This window comes from Ochlerotatus camptorhynchus, unplaced genomic scaffold, assembly GCF_037179485.1.
Source record: "Ochlerotatus camptorhynchus isolate MF236.1 unplaced genomic scaffold, CSIRO-AGI_Acam_v1.1 ptg000114l, whole genome shotgun sequence".
NCBI classification, from domain to species: domain Eukaryota; kingdom Metazoa; phylum Arthropoda; class Insecta; order Diptera; family Culicidae; genus Ochlerotatus; species Ochlerotatus camptorhynchus.
In genome coordinates this window covers 111,505-129,026 of record NW_027040604.1, presented here as the reverse complement: position 1 = coordinate 129,026, position 17,522 = coordinate 111,505, and the positions used below count along the sequence as shown (strand labels likewise).

At 43.0% G+C, this 17,522-nt stretch overlaps 1 protein-coding gene across 7 annotated transcripts in view; it reads left to right on the top strand.

Moving 5' to 3' along the window:
* The window catches only part of mtg (mind the gap), a 239,022-nt gene extending 221,832 nt beyond the window's left edge, over positions 1-17,190 (top strand). For 6 of the 7 annotated variants that reach the window (XM_065220052.1, XM_065220045.1, XM_065220046.1 and 3 more), the window contains 3 exons: positions 5,721-6,542; positions 6,602-6,757; positions 14,954-17,190. In XM_065220052.1, the coding sequence (XP_065076124.1) occupies positions 5,721-6,542; positions 6,602-6,757; positions 14,954-15,349 (1,374 nt within the window). In that variant the 3' untranslated portion in view covers positions 15,350-17,190. The remainder of the gene's footprint in view (positions 1-5,720; positions 6,543-6,601; positions 6,758-14,953) is intronic. The other variant, XM_065220051.1, reaches the window with a different exon arrangement.
* Positions 17,191-17,522: the final 332 nt, after the last annotated feature.

Genomic DNA, 17,522 nt, shown 5'->3' with positions numbered 1-17,522 from the left:
ACTACTCATTACTTCTCTTTCGAGTGCCAATTTGTATTAATTTCGTTGGGATCTGGATTCGCAGGAGAATTTCAAATTTAGTATTGGAAAATATATGGGAAACAGAAGTAAAATATTCATTTGATTGTAAAAAATTCTCACATTATTTAATATTTCCCATACCAGAGACTTCGATCGAGCAAAATATGCAGAACAACTTGGATGAAGTCCATATAATGTTTCGACTGGTGTAATTACCAAAGTTCAACACGGAAAACAAGCTCGACGGAAAACAAATCAAAGGAGAGAGAGAGAGATACTAATTTTCCCAAATGTTCCATTTTTCTTTTAGAATATTCCATAATTTCTCGCTTTAAAATTTTCCCTTGCGCGGAGACGAACACATCAAAGAAAAGACAGTTCAAATCGGACGATCCGTTCTTGAGTTATGACGTACGCAACTATGTTTTATAATATATATACAGTGCTTTCCCGATTTTGTCTACCCCCGATTTTGTCAGCTTTTTTTCCCGATTTTGTCAGCCTGAAGATTTTGCTGAACTTTTTGGTTTTAAGCATGAATTCGCAAGCATTTTGCTCCAATTCACACTTAATTGTTTTGTCGCAACAATAACAGAGGTAACTCAAATAAACCTTAATTATTGCGACACTGCACAACTGTATCGAGTCCCTCCCGATAAAGGTAACTAGGTTGCGTATAGAGCTGGGATGGCTGCAATACAAGTTATGGGCAGATACCCCATTCAAAAAGAAGGTTTCGTGATCACCAAAATTAACGCACCCGATGGACGATGGAGCAGTTCCACGAGACACTGCTTGGACTTTCCGAATAGCTGATCGGACGAAGACCGGTAGTCATCGGAGGAGACTTCAATGCTTAGGCAGTGGGGAGTGGGGAAACAGATGTAGGTACCAACGCAAGAGGGCACATTCTGCTGGAAGCTCTGGCGAAGCTGGAAATTAGGCTGTTCAATAAAAGCACCACCAGCACTTTTCGCAGAGATGGCCGGGAATCCATTCTCGACGTCACTTTATGCGGACTGGAGGAGACTTCAATGCTTAGGCAGTGGGGAGTGGGGAAACAGATGTACCAACGCAAGAGGGCACATTCTGCTGGAAGCTCTGGCGAAGCTGGAAATTAGGCTGTTCAATAAAAGCACCACCAGCACTTTTCGCAGAGATGGCCGGGAATCCATTCTCGACGTCACTTTATGCGGACTGTTTTTTTTTTTGTGATCTGAAAATTTTCCCAGTTTGGTTAGAAGTTTCGAAGCTAACGCATGTCCACAGGCCCAATAGAAAGATAGGCAGAAAAAGTGTATCATGAAGAATGGTTGCATGCAGGGTTGCTTCCACTCACTTGCTATAGGTGAGTGATATTCGGAGTTTTAAATTCGTTAGATGTTGTAATGGAGATTTGTATTGTTGGATGCGGAAGGAGATTGGAGGGCGGGTGTTTGACGCATAGAGCCTGTCAATTTCGATTTCAGAGTGCCGCAGTCGGCGGTTTTATGATTCGTGAGCGCTCGCGATTCGTAGAATCGTTGATTGTGACTGCAAGTGGATTTGGCGGGTTTTGTGTGTCGGACGCTTGCTTTTTGGCCTCTTCTTGTGTATAACATGTGCAGAGTATCATTATAGCGTCTAATGGTTTTAAAATTCCTGGTTGCGTGAAATATATTTGTGAGAATATCTTTTTAAGATTTTAGTAGTCACGTTTTGTTTGTAGTTTATATTTTATCTCTTTCATGTAATTATCGTAAATAACAGTTATTCAATAATAGATAGTTCATCCATATATTCGTACTTTGACGCAAAGCGCTGTGGATTATGAGATGCTCGATGACCCTGGAGGGATCGATTTTGCTTACTGAGCAAAAAATCATGGGTTTAATCCCAAGCTCTCCATCATGACTCTTAAAATTCATGATCACTAAACAAAATGAATATGTTCTTTCGATAGCCGGCTATCGAGAAATTAAATAAAAAATATATACTTTTGGTTGCCTTTTGGTCTTAACCGAATACCCTACCCAACCCTCCAACTCCGTAGCACTTATGAGGGTGTCGCTAAGTCGGTGGCCTCTTGGTAAGTAAGTACTACATCAACATTTCCTTCCCTATCCCTAGTTATGGTAAAGATGGGCGTGGCCGGATGGGTGTCGCTAGTATCCAATCTACGAAGTATATCATAACAACGCTAAAGATGCAGTCCGTCGCAGGTGAAAAACATGAATTGGAGAGTGTGTGAATACCAATAGTGACCATCAGGCAATCTGATATGGCATCGGACAACGGAATCCTGTGGCAGTACAGAGGACGAGAACTTGCGACCTGAAGTGGAAGACGAGTTGACAGAATCGTTAGGGAGAGCATGTGACACGACCATGCCGAGGAAACTGGAGCTAAATAACAGACGGCCTCCAGCTTACTGCTGCAACGAGGCAATTAGCACCGTCCGCGCTAGTTGTCTCAGAGCCAGAAGACGTGTTCAGAGAGCAAGAACAGAAGCAGACAGAGAGGAACGTAGAGGAATGTTCCGAGCACATCAACGAGAGATAAAGCAGAGCAAGTCAAACTGTCAACTGGAGCTGGGTTGAGACGCTGCTGCCAACGACGCACACTGCGTCGTGATGACGAAGATCATATGTCAAGTCATGCCCGCTGAAATTTGCTAAGTTAACCTGAAAGTCATCGTGGAAGGACTTTTCTCGAATCACGATCCAACGATCTGGCAACCTACATCGTACGGAGACGGAGAGGGAGATAACGACGAAGTCACCAACAAGTAACTCGTAGCAGTGCCTGCTAGATACAATCGGAAAACTCTTGGATAGGATCATCCTAAACAGGCTGAATAAATGCACGGAAAGTGAGCAAAGATTGTCGGAGAGGCAGTTCGGATTTCGAAATGGAAGAGCAAAAGTGGATACACTTCGGACAGTTGTCGAGAGAGCCGAGAAGGTGTCAAAACAGAAGTGGAGAGGAGATCGATATTACGCTGAGATAACGATCGACGTCAAGAATGCGTTCAACAGCACCAGCTGTGAGGCCGACGCTACTTCCTGAACCGGGTTCTGATCTACGAGCCAAATATGGGACAGAGATCGATTAGAATCACGGTGAGAATTCCACAAGGCTCCATCCTGGGTCCAACGCTCTGGAACGTGATTTAAAACGGTCTAACGCTGAAGCTACCCAAACGATTTGAGATAGTTGGCTTTGCGGACGACGTCGTCTTACGGGCAAGACGCTGGAATAGATGGAAATTTTGGCGACCGAGGCGGTCGACATGATTGGAAACCTAATGCATGAAGCGAAGCTGCAGATAGCCCACAACAAAAGCGAGGTGGTATTGATCGGTAACTTTAAAGCGCTGCAGCGGTCAAAAATTACCGTTGGGGAGCACACAGTAAACTAGAAGTGCCTGTTGAAATGCCTGGGAGTGATGGTCGACGACCGTTTGGCTTCAATAGCCACGTAGAATACGCCTACGAGAAGGCAGCGAAGGTCATCAATGTGGTAGCCAGAATCATACCGAACATCTCTGGACCAAGCAGTAGCAAGAGATGGCTCCTGGCTAGTATATTTACTTTGACACTGAGATATGGAGGTTCAGCCTTGGTTGCAGCGCTGAAAACCAAGCGGAATTTAAGGAAACCGAGCAGTACTCAACAGGCTCAACAAACTTTTCGAGACGTTTGGTGTACCCTTTTTTGTAAGAATAGTAAACAGATATTAGTAATTCCATTAATAGTAGATAAAGAATGGTCAAACTTGATTTCAAAATCATTTTGATGGTTAAAATATTGATTTGTCTGCTTTCCGTTTTTGTCAGCCTAAAATTTCAGATGGCGCTGACAAAAACGGGAAAGTACTGTATATAGATAAACATTATTGAAAAATTTATCATATATTTGGCACTTTCATAAACCGGAAATTGCCATTTTGGATTCCAAAATGGCGTCAATAATCGATTTCTGGCCTCTATACGTCGTGTCCATTTAGAAAATACCTATAATGTAAGGTATTTGATAGTTTTTTTCACAAACCGAAAGTCGCCATCTTGATTTCAAAATGGTGTCAATAATCGATTTCCATCCCCTACGCGACGTCCCCGTTTTAAAAATACACATAATGTAGGGTATTCGACAGTTTTTCACAAACTGGAAGTCGCCATTTTGGTTTCCAAAATGACGTTAATCTTCGATTTTCGGCCTCTACACGTCATTCTCGTTCCGAAGATATTCATATTGTTTTACAGTTTTTCACAAACCGGAAGACGCCATCTTGATTTCAAAATGGTGTCAATAATCGATTTCCATACCCTACACTACGTCCCCGTTTCAAAAATACACATAATGTAGCGTATTCTACAGTTGTTCACAAACTGGAAGCGCCATTTTGGTTTCCAAAATGACGTTAATATTCGATTTTCGGGCTCTACACGTGGTCCTCGTTCCGAAGATATTAATATTGTTGGCTATTTGAAAGTTTTTCACAAACCGAAAGTCGCCATCTTGGATTCCAAAATGGCGCGAATCACCGATTTCCGGTTTCTACGTGTCGTCCCCGTTTAGAAAATACCCATATTGTAGGATATTCGACAGTTTTTCACAAACCGGAAGTCCGAAAATATATTCATAATATATTTCCGGTAATCCCACTAGAAGTACACTTCCAAGTTTGTTTTTTGGCTAAGTTCATTCCTCAGGAAACACTTAGAATGTTTGGTTCTTTAACAGCGTTATTAAAAAAAAAACGTGTTGTTTAAAAAAAAAACCGTGTAAAAAGGTGTTATTGTAAAGGTGTTCTTTTACAATGGATTGACATGCCTGAACATCGTTTGTGACACTTAAGTTGTCGTTTTACACAACATAAAATATTTGTTAACGCTTAAACAAATATGTGCGTTTAAACTCCTGGAATTGTTTACGTTGAGAGCAGTTCCACGCCAAATGATGAATCATAAAACTCGACCTTCTCCGATGTGCATGAATCTTTGCGTAATTGTTTGTTTCTGGTTATGATTCACATTTTTACTAAAATTGTACTAAAATAAACAATCAAGAGTAGTTGAGTTCATGTTCAACGATTTTTGTCAATTTTTAATTGTCCATGGTTTCAAACATCCCATCAATTTTGCATTTTTCATTAGCTTTTTTGAAAACAAATTTTAAAAAATCGGTGGGGATATTTTGAGTTTGGTTTGAAACATTTCTTTAACTTAAAATAAATATGAAATTATTTTGCTCTACAACTTTGTCTCAGACCTCATTTTGATCAGAAATGCCATTACCGTGCTACAAAAATTAAAAAAAAAGACGCTATTTAGAAAATTTAACAAACCCTAAATGGCCGAGTTTTAGAAAAAATATAAACATTACCCATAACAAACAATTACGCAAAGTTTAATACAAATCGAAGAAGGTCGATCCAAAAATTAATTTTTTATCAAAGTGATTAGACCGAATGTAGCTATTTATATGAAACCAGGAAAACTGTGATGGACAACCGCGAAAACCGGGAATTAAATTTCTTAATTTCAGTGGCAGTAAATTAAATTATCTAAGAGTATATTCAATAATTGATGCTATTAAATTCCTTCCTTAAAAAGTGATGTTAAAATCCCCGTCTCTCGGATTAAATCGTCAACCCTATTTCAGCAGAAGATTCTGAACACTTTAATAACATCCTTCCCATATTATCTATCGTTTCAGGCATCCTTCGCTCCACCACTAAACTTCCAACAGAGTCGTCCAAAGGCGATAACCGTTCAACCAATGCTCAAACTGGCATCACCGACCAGCAACTTCGTTGGGCCCCAGAGACCAACCACCGGAACACCCCTCTACGTCTCACCAGCCACGGCCTTAATGACCAAAGCAACATCCCTTCCCCTGGGCGTTCCCGCCTTCAAACCCCTCCCGAGAAAGAACCCCGAACCGGTGAGATACGATCCCACCATGATGCAGAAAAGTTTCTCCCTCAAAACTCCTCAAACTCCTGATCTTTCCTTCCAGAACCAGCTCATGAACCAAACCTCTTCCTTCCATCGCCCATCCCGAATTACCGCTGCCGGTGCCCCCAATCAGCACATAGTGTACAAGGATAACAACATCCACGTCCAGAAGGTACCTGCCTTCCACGCAATGCCCGAGTCCGTATCCCGTATCTCAACCGGACCAGTCATTCAAGTCGACAATAAACTGTCCGAACCCACGATCAAGAACTCCATCATGACGGTCCCATCGCGCAGCGACGTCACCAAAGGAACGACCGTCGTCGATGGAGTTGACCTGATGGGCCATACCGTCGAAGAACTGGCTGCTGCAGCGAATGTTAGCGTCGAAGTCATCAAGGAGGCCATCCGAGTACGTAAACAGGAACTCCTAGCCCAACAGCAGTACCAGAAACAGCAGTCCGCAATCGTCCAGGCTCAGATCATCGCTGCACAGCACGCCAAATCAACTACCACTACCACGACAACCACCACGACTACACCACGTCCACGACGGTATCCGACGCATAATGGGCACAAGGTGAGTCTAATAGGGGTTGATTTTAAGTTCTCTTGATCGGGACCAATTGCATTTTATAGGTTATGAACGCACCCAAAGAGTACTATCCGGTCGGGTACGATAAGAACTTTGACGACAACTTCACCTCCAAAGTCGATCTGCCGTACACGACGTTCAACTGTGGCGAGCAGAAGCACTTCCCCGGACTGTACGGCGACGAAGACTTGGGTTGTATGGTAAGTGGTTTCGATTTGATTAGTAGCGTAACATAGCATCGTAGGTGGTACGAGTTCAAGACTATATATTTCTACAATAGTCAATAATTTCCCTGGCCAAGTCCTAGGAACTGGTGGGGATAGAAAAGGAATGCTAGTCAAACATTTACTTAAGAGATATGCAGAGAACTCTACGACCCACGGGAATTTACGGGCACAAAACGTAGTGACGGTTTCGATTGGATTAAATACTTAATACACATTGCCCCCAGATTGGATAACCTTTTTGGTTTATAATGACGTTAGATCTAGATAATTAATCATGTGCATCAAATTAACTTTACTTGTGTGTTTGCACTTCGGTTCGCGATGACCTTCTTCTGGTTGGTCGAAAGTCATTATGGTCAAACAAAAACCACGGCTAATGGTTTTGATTTGATTTGGTTTGGTAGATATTGTTTAGCCTGATGATCAAAGTATTCCTTTTCTGTAGATGTTAGCAAGCACCTTCGTCGTACCGTTGTGATTGATCAAAATAAACAGTAGAGGACAGATGAGTAGGACTGTTGACGGTCTTTACGCCAAACGTCATTAGGCCAAATTTCGGTTAATGAACACTTTACATCTATAAAAGAAAAATTGCTGGTCTGAGGAAGAGAACGAGCAAGCAGCGAATAAGGCTATCCGCTATAAAAATATAAATCCGTAGGAGATAGCATAACTTCTACATACCGTAAGACGGGGTGACATTGGGCCAAAATTTAAAAATGCTTATTGATGCAAATATCTTGAATATACAGGAAAATGGTTACTAGAATATGTTTCTTGAACTCCTAGAGTAAACTGTTGATAACATTAAGCAGTTGTTTTATTTAAATAGTGCTGTAAAATTAAGTGTCATAAATAGTAGCAAAAGTGCGTTTTTTCAAATGCCCACAGGCAAACAAAAGTTTGATCACCCTTTTATGCCGATAGACGAGGATTACACGTGATCTTTAGCCATACATACGTAGTACATTGTGATCATAGCCATGTGTACTCCTAATAGCTACGATACATTTGAAAATCGCAGAAGGTCGTGTCCGATCGATTCGTCAGTTGACGTGGAAATGCTCAACTACGGTCCACATAAAAGGTCCTATGGCTTACATGGATTTTTTTTTCTGGGAAGCACACCAACGGTCTTTGCGTATAACCAAACTAGCAAACCTGCATGTTCCAATTTCAGTTCGTAGTTCAAATCCGCAAGGCACACGCAAGGACGGTTCTGATGGCGAGCATTCATTAAACTGAACTCACCGAACGACGAGGGGTTCGGAGTTTTTCGCCACCCCAAAACAAAGGCATTATGAAATTCCTAAACTGCATTCGAATCCTGACGAAAGGGCAATGGTGCGCGCACATCACCACATCGCTCCGGGATATCGGTGGATGATATTGCTGACACATCATCGTTCAGCCAAAACAGTTCAACATTCAGTTTGGAGGAAAGCTGTAAACATCAACCCCGAAAATGGGGAAAACCACACCATCGGAATCGAGGTGGAGCGGAAGTGCGAGATGGGTTATGGGCGGGTTCCATTCTAATAAAGCAGCCATCCACGGCCGAGCGAACGGCAACTTTGCAGACCGAGGGACGACGACGATGATGCAGGGCTGCTGTTGTTCAAACATTTTGCTAACAACCATCAACCGATCGGACCACGTGTTTCGCAGTAGGTTTATGGGTAACGAATATTGCAACTATAGGACCGGGATCCGAACGTACCTAACCTAGAATCCATTCAATAGAAAAGCCACTCAGTTGTGAAAATATTGCATCTGGAGTACGCATTGATTACGTACGCTGCTGGTGGTTTATTCGTTGGTGAAACGGTTGATGTTTGTCGTGAGAGTGGTTGTTTTCTGTATTTTTTTGAAATCTCATTAAATTAATTAAATTTGTTTATTAATTTACTGATTTGAAAGCAATGTACCAAGCTCACTTGTTGAAAAACTTTATAACCGTTCTGCAAGATTCTTGAACGTTAATCGTATATGTTTTTCAGAACCACCCTGATTTAAAATGCAATCATGTAAATATTTCGATGAAACCATTTCTGGCTGAAGGATCGTGGCATCCTACGTATCTTTTGGATAGTTGGGACCTATAGCAACGCACCGCTTGTTGTTCTGTCTAGTAAGCACGATGCGTCGCAACACACATCCCAAATTGGATCAACGGTGGCCTGTTTTTCGATTAGTCTCGCATCAATTTCAACATCCGGCCCAGTTTAGCAATCAACAGGCATTTCCGGTATGCTTCAATCAAGGAATGGCTGATTTTGGATCGGCAAAATGCAGCCTCAGGTTGAAATGATTTATCAAATAACGGGAAATTGAAATCTCTTTGCAATCTTTCAGCTGGTTGGAATAATTGCACCGGGATATGATCATTGCGTATGCTTGATTCTTAATTGATTTGGTTTGGTCGTAGGCCTAAAGTGACGTAAATCATGATGGAGGCCTGGCCCGGTCGAAGATATCTTAGGGTTGAAACTTGCTTGCCACACAATAGTACACCAATCACAAGTGATCACTTAACAATTTTACGTAATATATAATCTATGGGTGCTATTTCCAACATGGGTGCAACATTTTTAGCAGGCAGGTATGGCTTTCGTCAACCTAAACAAGTACGCCAATTTCACAAGATTTCCACATTAAGGCACTTTGATTTCTTGGGGTATGAATATTAAAGGGTGTGACGATCAAAATTTGGACGACTTAAACTTGACACATTTTTTTTTGTATCGATCTTTTAAAAACCTGAACACCCCTCATTTTGTGGGTTCGGCGTGCAGAATGATGCCTCTATTTTGATTTTGACATTTGCTCTTCAGTTATCAAAATTTTGCACGCGCATTGCTAAAATCCGGGCTACTCGCACTTCAAACAGCTTCCTGGGCAGGAGTTTTATATGGCAACCGGAAGGGGAAAGGTGGTAAATATTTTCAAGCATTTGAAACTGTCAAAGTTTGCTAAGAAATACCTGGTTTGGCATGCTATCTGTACCTGTGGCATGAAAAGCGACATTTTCATTGTAATCCGGACCGTCAAACAGGAAATTTACGTGAACGAGTGTCTGAAAAAACGTCAGCTGCCTTTCCTGAAGCAACACAATTGTTCCGTGCTGTTTCGGCCGGATTTGGCATCCTTCTATTACGGAAAAAAGGCCATGGAGTGGTATGCTGCCCAAGGACAAGAACCCTTCCAACACGTCAGAGCTCCACCCAATTGAAAAATATTGGGCCGCCGTCAAGCGGAACCTGAAGAAGACCCAAAAAACTGTTGGAAGCGAGAAGCAGTTTAAGGCAAACTGGCGTTCTACGGCGAACAAACTGGACGTGGTGGCTGTAGTTAAACGGCAATTTGGATTTGGTCTATCAGTGGTAGAAAAATTTATTATGATACATTTAATCAATTTACACGCATTCTTGTTTGACCAAATTTTGATCGTAACACCCTTTAATTTGATTAGTTTTTTTTTCAAGTGAAAATAAAATCAGGCTTGCACTTAGTATATACCATTTAGCCCTCTGGACCTAGGAACGAAACTGGGTTTTCCATGCGGAATGTATACCCTGCTTTGTAAGAAGGGTAAACATTAAATTAGAAGTGAAATTGCGGCTCTGCGCAGTGCACTATGCAGAATCTCCATACAAGGAGATGGCCAAAACTGTGTTCTTGTTCATTTGGTACTGTTTGGTATGTTTTGTGTTAGTATGTGTCTAAATTTATCATTAAACTTCTTTTTTTCGATCCTGAGGTATTCTAGGTTCTCCAAAATGTCATGGAGTTAAGATCTTGATGTCCTGTTGACTCATTGTGGTTTGATACGCACGTTTCCGACGTATTCAACACATCATCAGAGCCCTAAAAAGCTATACGATGACAATTTCATTCCATTCCAATCAGGCTAAGGCCTTGTTGTCCTCTGCTGTCCGAAGAAGTCGTCTCCACGCTACTCCATGGCCACAGTTCGCCAGCCTCGTAGTCTGCGAAGGGTTCGCAGGTCACCTTCTACTTGGTCGATCCACCTTGCCCGCTGCGCGCCTCTTCTTCTTGTTCCTGTTGGGTCGCTTTCTAGAACCATTTTCACTGGGTCGTCGTGCGGCATTCTTACGACGTGCCCAGTCCACCGTAGTCGCCCAATTTTTGCAATGTGGACGCTGGATGGCTCTCCCAGCAGCTGGTGCAATTCGTGGTTCATTCGCCTCCTCCACGTTCCGTCATCTATCTGCACTCCACCGTAGATGGTACGCAACACCTTCCGTTCGAAAACATTAAGGGCGTGTTGGTCCTCCACGAACATAGTGCAGATCTCGTGGCCGTAGACAGTCAACTTCGTGCGACTGGGAATTTTATTCAACCGGAGCGTCCTCCGGAATTCACGATTCCCTGCCATAATGCGTCTTTGAATTTCTCTGCTGGTATCATTTTCGGCGGTCACCAGTGAGCCCCAATACACGAACTCATCGACCACCTCGATTTCGTCACCGTCAATCTGAATTCGGGGTGGGAGGCTAACATTGTCTTCCCTAGAACCTCTTCCTTTCATGTATTTTATCTTTGAGGCGTTGATGGCAAGTCCAATCCGCCTAGCTTCAGCCTCTGATGTACGTTTCCGTCATCGTCTCAAAGTTCCGTGCCATGATGTCAATGTCATCGGCGAAGCCAAGAAGCTGAAGATCGTGCCACTCGTGTCTATCCCAGCTCTTCTGATCACACCTTCTAACGCGATGTTGAATAGCAGACACGAAAGTCCATAATCTTGCCGTAACCCCCTTCGAGATTCAAAGGGACTCGAGACCGTCCCCGATACTTGAACAACGCACATCACTCGATCCATCGTCGCCTTGACTAATCGTGTCAGTTTATCCGGAAATCCGTACTCGTGCATAATCTGTCATAGCTGATCTCGATCGATTGTGTCGTATGCGGATTTGAAATCGATGAACAAATGATGTGTGGGTACATTGTATTCACGGCATTTCTACAGAAGCCGCCGAATCGCGAAAATTTGGTCCGTGGTAGCGCGGGCACCCATGAATCCCGCCTGGTATTGCCCCACGATCTCTCTTGCAAATGGTGACAGGCGGCGCCATAGAATTCGGGAGAGTACCTTGTAGGCAGTGTGATCGCGCGGTAGTTGCAGCAATCCAACTTGTCGCCCTTTTTGTAGATTGGGCATACGACACCTTCCATCCACTCCTCCGGTAATATCTCCTCCTCCCAAATCTTGGCAATTACCCAGTGCAGCGCTCTAGCCAGTGCTTCACCACCGTATTTTAATATCTCACTTGGTAGTTGGTCTACGCCAGTTGCTTTGTTGTTCTTCAGCCGACCGATCTTCTCCTCAATTTCTTGAAGATCAGGGGCCGGTAGCCTGTCGTCCTCTGCGCGTGCTCCAAGGTTTGTTGCCGTGCCACCTTCGTTTTCTGCTGCTTCACCGTTGAGGTGCTCGTCATAGTACTGCTTCCATATCTCAATCACCTCACTCTCGTTCGTGAGAAGGTTACCGTCCAAGTCCTTGCACATATCGGCTTGCGGCACTTAGCCTTTGCGCGAACTATTTAGCTTCTCGTAGAACTTCCGTGTGTCGTTTACGCGGTACAGATTTTCCATCGCCTCGCGATCTCGGTCTTCCTGCTGACGCTTCTTCCTTCGGAAAACCGAGTTTTGTCTGTTCCGCGCTTGTCTGTATCGCTTCACATTCAATCTCGTGCGGTGTTGCAGCATTCTCGCCCGTGCTGCATTCTTCTCCTCTACTAACAGTTTGCATTCGCTGTCAAACCAGTCATTTCTTCGTTCCAGGATTGCAGTACCTAGTGCCGCTACAGCAGTACTACCTATGGCGGAACGGCTGTCCCTCCAGCCATCTTCAAAAGAAGCTGCGCCAAGCTGCACCAAGCTGCTCTTCCGTGGCTAGTGCAACTTCCAGCTGCTGCGCGTAGTCCTAGGCAACTCCGGCGTCCCGTAGTGGCTCAATGTTGGGTCGTGGTGTTCGACTTCCACGGGTGTTATGTACCGTTGAGAGTTTTGAGCGCATGCATACTGCAACTAGGTAGTGATCCCAATCTATGTGCACTGCGGTACGTGCGGACGTTGATAATGTCGGAGAAGAATTTCCCGTCGATTAGAACGTGATCGATTTGGTTTTCTGTGTGTTGGTCAGGTGATCTCCAGGTGGCTTTGTGGATATCCTTGCGGGGGAAAACGGTACTTCGAACTACCATACTCCGAGAGGCTGCAAAGTTCACGCATCGTTGGCCGTTGTCATTCGATACGGCATGCAGGCTGTTTGGCCCGACCTACCTGAGCGTTCAGAACGCTTCTTTCTCGTCGTCGGGTCTCCCTTCGTGTGAGCAGTGCACGTTGATGACGCTGTAGTTGAAGAAACGTACCTTAATCCTCAACTTGCACGCGTTGGCGCATCTTACCTAGCACTACAAAGCCCGTTCCCAGCTCGTTGGTAGTGCCACAGCTCTGGTAGAAAGTAGCCGCTCGATGCCCGCTTTTCCATACATTTTGTCCCGTCCAGCAAAGTTCCTGCAGTGCTACGACTTCGAAGTTGCGTGGTTGAAGTTCGTCATAGATTAACCTATCGCAGCCCGGGAAGCCGATCGATTTGCAGTTCCATGTTCCGAGTTTCTGTGCCGATTTTTCCGATCCGTATTTCTTTCTTCAGTATTTGCAACTTTATGTTTTTTTTCTCCAGGGCGGCTTGTTGGGCCTGCCCCAACCCCCTGTCTCGCCGGGGGACAGCTCTGTTTAGAGTCCCACTCTGGCACTAGGACGGTGATCATCAGCAGACGCTCGGGTTTGGTGAAGCATTTCCTCTATCACCGTACTATGATTACCGCGCCAGTGTTCGCGTCGCACCTCTTTACTTTGCCATTGCCAGACTGGCAACATTGCCCAGGCTACGCCACCCAGCTGTGTCCATGTTTCAGCTGGTAGTCTTTTGTTATCATATGACTCGGGGAGGCGTGAAGTAGGAACTTGTGAGGGGCTAGGTATGCCGCTCCTTCCAGGTTGTCAACTCACCATTTTGTAGCCCAAATACGATGACAAGCGCGCCTTAAAATGGTTGCAAGAAGATACTCAATGCCCGCCAAACCATTCTGGAGCTAAGATCATGAGGTTATATAGGTCAATGTCCTGAAAATCAATATGAGTCCAAGAAGTTCAAGATAGCCAGTCATGGAATGATATCAATAAGATATTTTATGCTCTCAAAAGTACTCTTGAAGATCTACAGACTCAATGAAGTGTTGAACAATGTCCTGAATTTTTTTCTTTTTAGTGCGGGAAGTTCATGTCAGCATGCGAATGGTTTCAAAAAGATATTTAATGCTCTTCAAAATATTCTGGAGTTAAGATCTTGAAGATCTAGAGGCTCAATCAAGTCCTGAACATTGTGGTAAGAGCCGTTATGAGTTCGTAAAGTTCAAGTGAGCCTTCTGTCAACATACACATCATCGGATGGCTTCAATAAGATATTTAATGCTCTTCAAAGTATTCTGGAGGTATGATTTTGAAGATTGACAGGCTAAATGGCATCTTGAACAATTTCCTGGAAATCTTTATGAGTCTAGAAAGTTTACGGAAGCCGTTTGACAACATTCCTCTCATATAATGAGATATTTGATGCTCTTCAAACTATTGTGGAGTCAAGATCTTGAAATTGTATAGATCAATAATGTGTTGAACAATGTTATAATTTACATTGTGAGTACGTGAATTGCCTTCTGAAAACATGCACAAAATCGAATGGCTTCAATAAGATATTAAATACTTTCCAAACAATTCTAATTTCAAATGTCTACAGGCTCAAAGTAGTTTTGAAGCATTTCCTGATAATCTTTATTTGTTTGTTAAGCTCAATAGAGCCTATTGGCATCATGGAATGGTAGAAATAAGGAGCTGTCCATATGGACAGTTTAGGGAGCGGGAAGAAGGGTTTGAGCACCCACCGTTCATACAAATTTTTCGAATTGTATATGGACTGTTGAATAGAAGAAGCGAGACCAAAAATCTCTAAACAGCTGTCCACAACAGCCTCTTAGATACTCACTGCTTTTCAAACTATATTATTTGGCGTGGAAACGCTCTATTTGTTTGCTTTGTAAAATCGATCTAATTTTCAATTTTCTTCCCGTTTTTGTCCTCCAGGTCTTCCACGTGTGTGCCCTTACTGATGACGGGTTGATCATGAAGTCGTTCCTCTGCCCGGAGAGCACCCTGTTCGACCAGACGATCCTCAAGTGCAACTGGTGGTTCTACGTCGACTGCAAGAACAGCAAGGGCCTGTACGACTCCAACTTACCGGTGTCGAAAAGCTACCAACTGATGAAGGCCCTGTCGTTCTTCTCGACCAACTACAAGAATCCCCAGAACGTGGACGGAGTCGATGTGGAAGCGTTGAAGAACAGCGTCTCAGCTACCGCTGACCAAAACAGCACAACGCCGCTGACGGGTCGATCATCGAAAGCTTCCGCCTCTTCCGGGGTGGAAATCAGTAGCAAATCTTCCTCGACGATACAGTCCACGGCCACGACCAAGGCGTAGGCTGGCTCATGGATATGCCACTTACCTATAGGTTATGTTATACAAAAGTAGGAAGATTGAATTGTTTTCTGTTTTCCCTTTTCGGTGGGGTACTCGAGATAAGGAAAGCTAACACTTCTGGGCTGGAACTGATGAGAATAATGGTGAGGAAGGTTGAATATTCCCTTAGGAAAGTTATTTATTATAATTTCTTCGCAAAAAAAACTTTCGCTCACCGTTTCTCTCCCTCGCCAACAAAGCCAACGAGTTACATTCTGTTTCGTGTTCCTTAAAATGTGTACTTCATTTTAGAAATAAGAATGCGGGAAGGGGGCTGAACGAAGGAAGTCATATCTTTAAAAAGAATAAGAAAAATAGTTGCTAAATCTAATTTTACTGAGCAAAGGGAAACGGGAACAGTGTGAGCCCGCAGCAGCAATAAAGGGAAAACATTTTCATCTTTTCCCCCACTGCGGACAGTTGGCAATGAGGAATGTGCTGGCCGCGTAGACTCGCTTGTTGCTACTGTTTCTCTTTGCGAATGATTTTGCTCAACCTAGGTGCGTATGCAGAAGGAAGATTCAAACAACTACAGCAGCAGCAACAACAACGTTGATAACGTCCGTTTCGAGGGATTTCAAGCCTGGTCTGAAGGCTTATAGTGTCTGTTTGTGCACTGAAAACGAACCTTCGTCAGAGAGTGAGTCACTTTTACTCATCCGGATGGAGAAATTTCAAAAAAGCATGGGTTACTCATGCGCTGAGTGACCTACGTTTTTTCGAAATATCTTCATACGAATGAGTAAAAGTGACTCACAACGGAGTAAAAGTGACTCACTCTCTCAGTTAGTTTCGTTTTTAGTGCAGAAAGATGAAACATAATCTCCTGGGAGGTATACTTTCCGCGTAGCGCGGTGGTATCAAAGTGGGATATTTACTGGCAGGCTTTTCACTGCTATATAAGAGGATTTAGGGTAACTATACCACTTTTGGTCGCCTCGATAGCGTAGTCAGTTTCATTTCGCATTTTTCGCAAACATGCCTAACATGTAAAAATGGTATAATTGTTTTCTAATGTAATCTGGGAGCCTCTTGAAATTTCCCTCGAAACGAAATTATCGAACATTACAACCTAGTACTAAAAGAGATTATTACAAACTAATTAGTAGCATTGCCGCGGGTCTTTTATCTTCTCAGTTTCAATGGAACCAAATCGGCAGCAAAGCAAAAATTATCAAATAACTCCCAAGTGAATTATTGTCAGTGCAAGACAGAGAACGAAACTAACAAGTTGTGTCAAATTTACACACATCAAACTGCCAAAATAATTCTTACGAATACTTAAATTCATTTGTGTACTTGTTATAGATTGGTTTAAGCATATTTATTACCTATTTTATTAGCGACTTGTAGAAGAGAAACACAAATGGCGAAACACTACACTAAACCACAAGAGGGTAGGGTTTCGCGCTCGAAAGACTTTTCTATACTATATTTACAAACGGTTGATAATACTTTACGGATTGTACGCAATTTGTTGACGTATTTACTTCCTGATATGGGTATATGTTATTAGGTTCGTTCCGATATAGCGTCTATTTTTAATTGATAGGAAATACAAATGAAAATCTCTCGGGTATATGGAAGCTGGTTTAGTTCAGCCACTTATTTGTTTTAAGGGAGTTAGTCGGTGAATTTGTCAAAAGTTATGGTAGATACGGAGAAGCCCTGTTTAGCGATGTACTCTGATAGTGAAATCGTAAGCACACCTAAAATTTGCTCATTGTTTTTTTTTTCTTAGAACCATGCATAAGCAAATCAAAATCTGTTAGCAACGTTGCATTTTATTGCTCTCACAAATAAAAAAACATCACATAAATTCAAAACCAACAAAGGTGGTTCATTTACCACAAACAAAAACAAAACACACACACACACAAACCAGTAAGTCTATGTGAAGCTAGCAGTTACTAGTAGTCAGATGCAAACCAGTGAAAGCGAAAATCTAAACATTCCGAAAATCTTGTGAAAGGAATAAAAAATACAAAAAATGTCGCAAAATAAATTGTCTTTTGCTTTTTCTATCGCCCGTCGTACAGCTCTCAGACAACCTTAGAGTGCGACAACCGTGTTTCATATTGAACCAGGGCGATGCCTCCGAAATCCTGATGCGTACGACGTCGTCGTCCGGAAA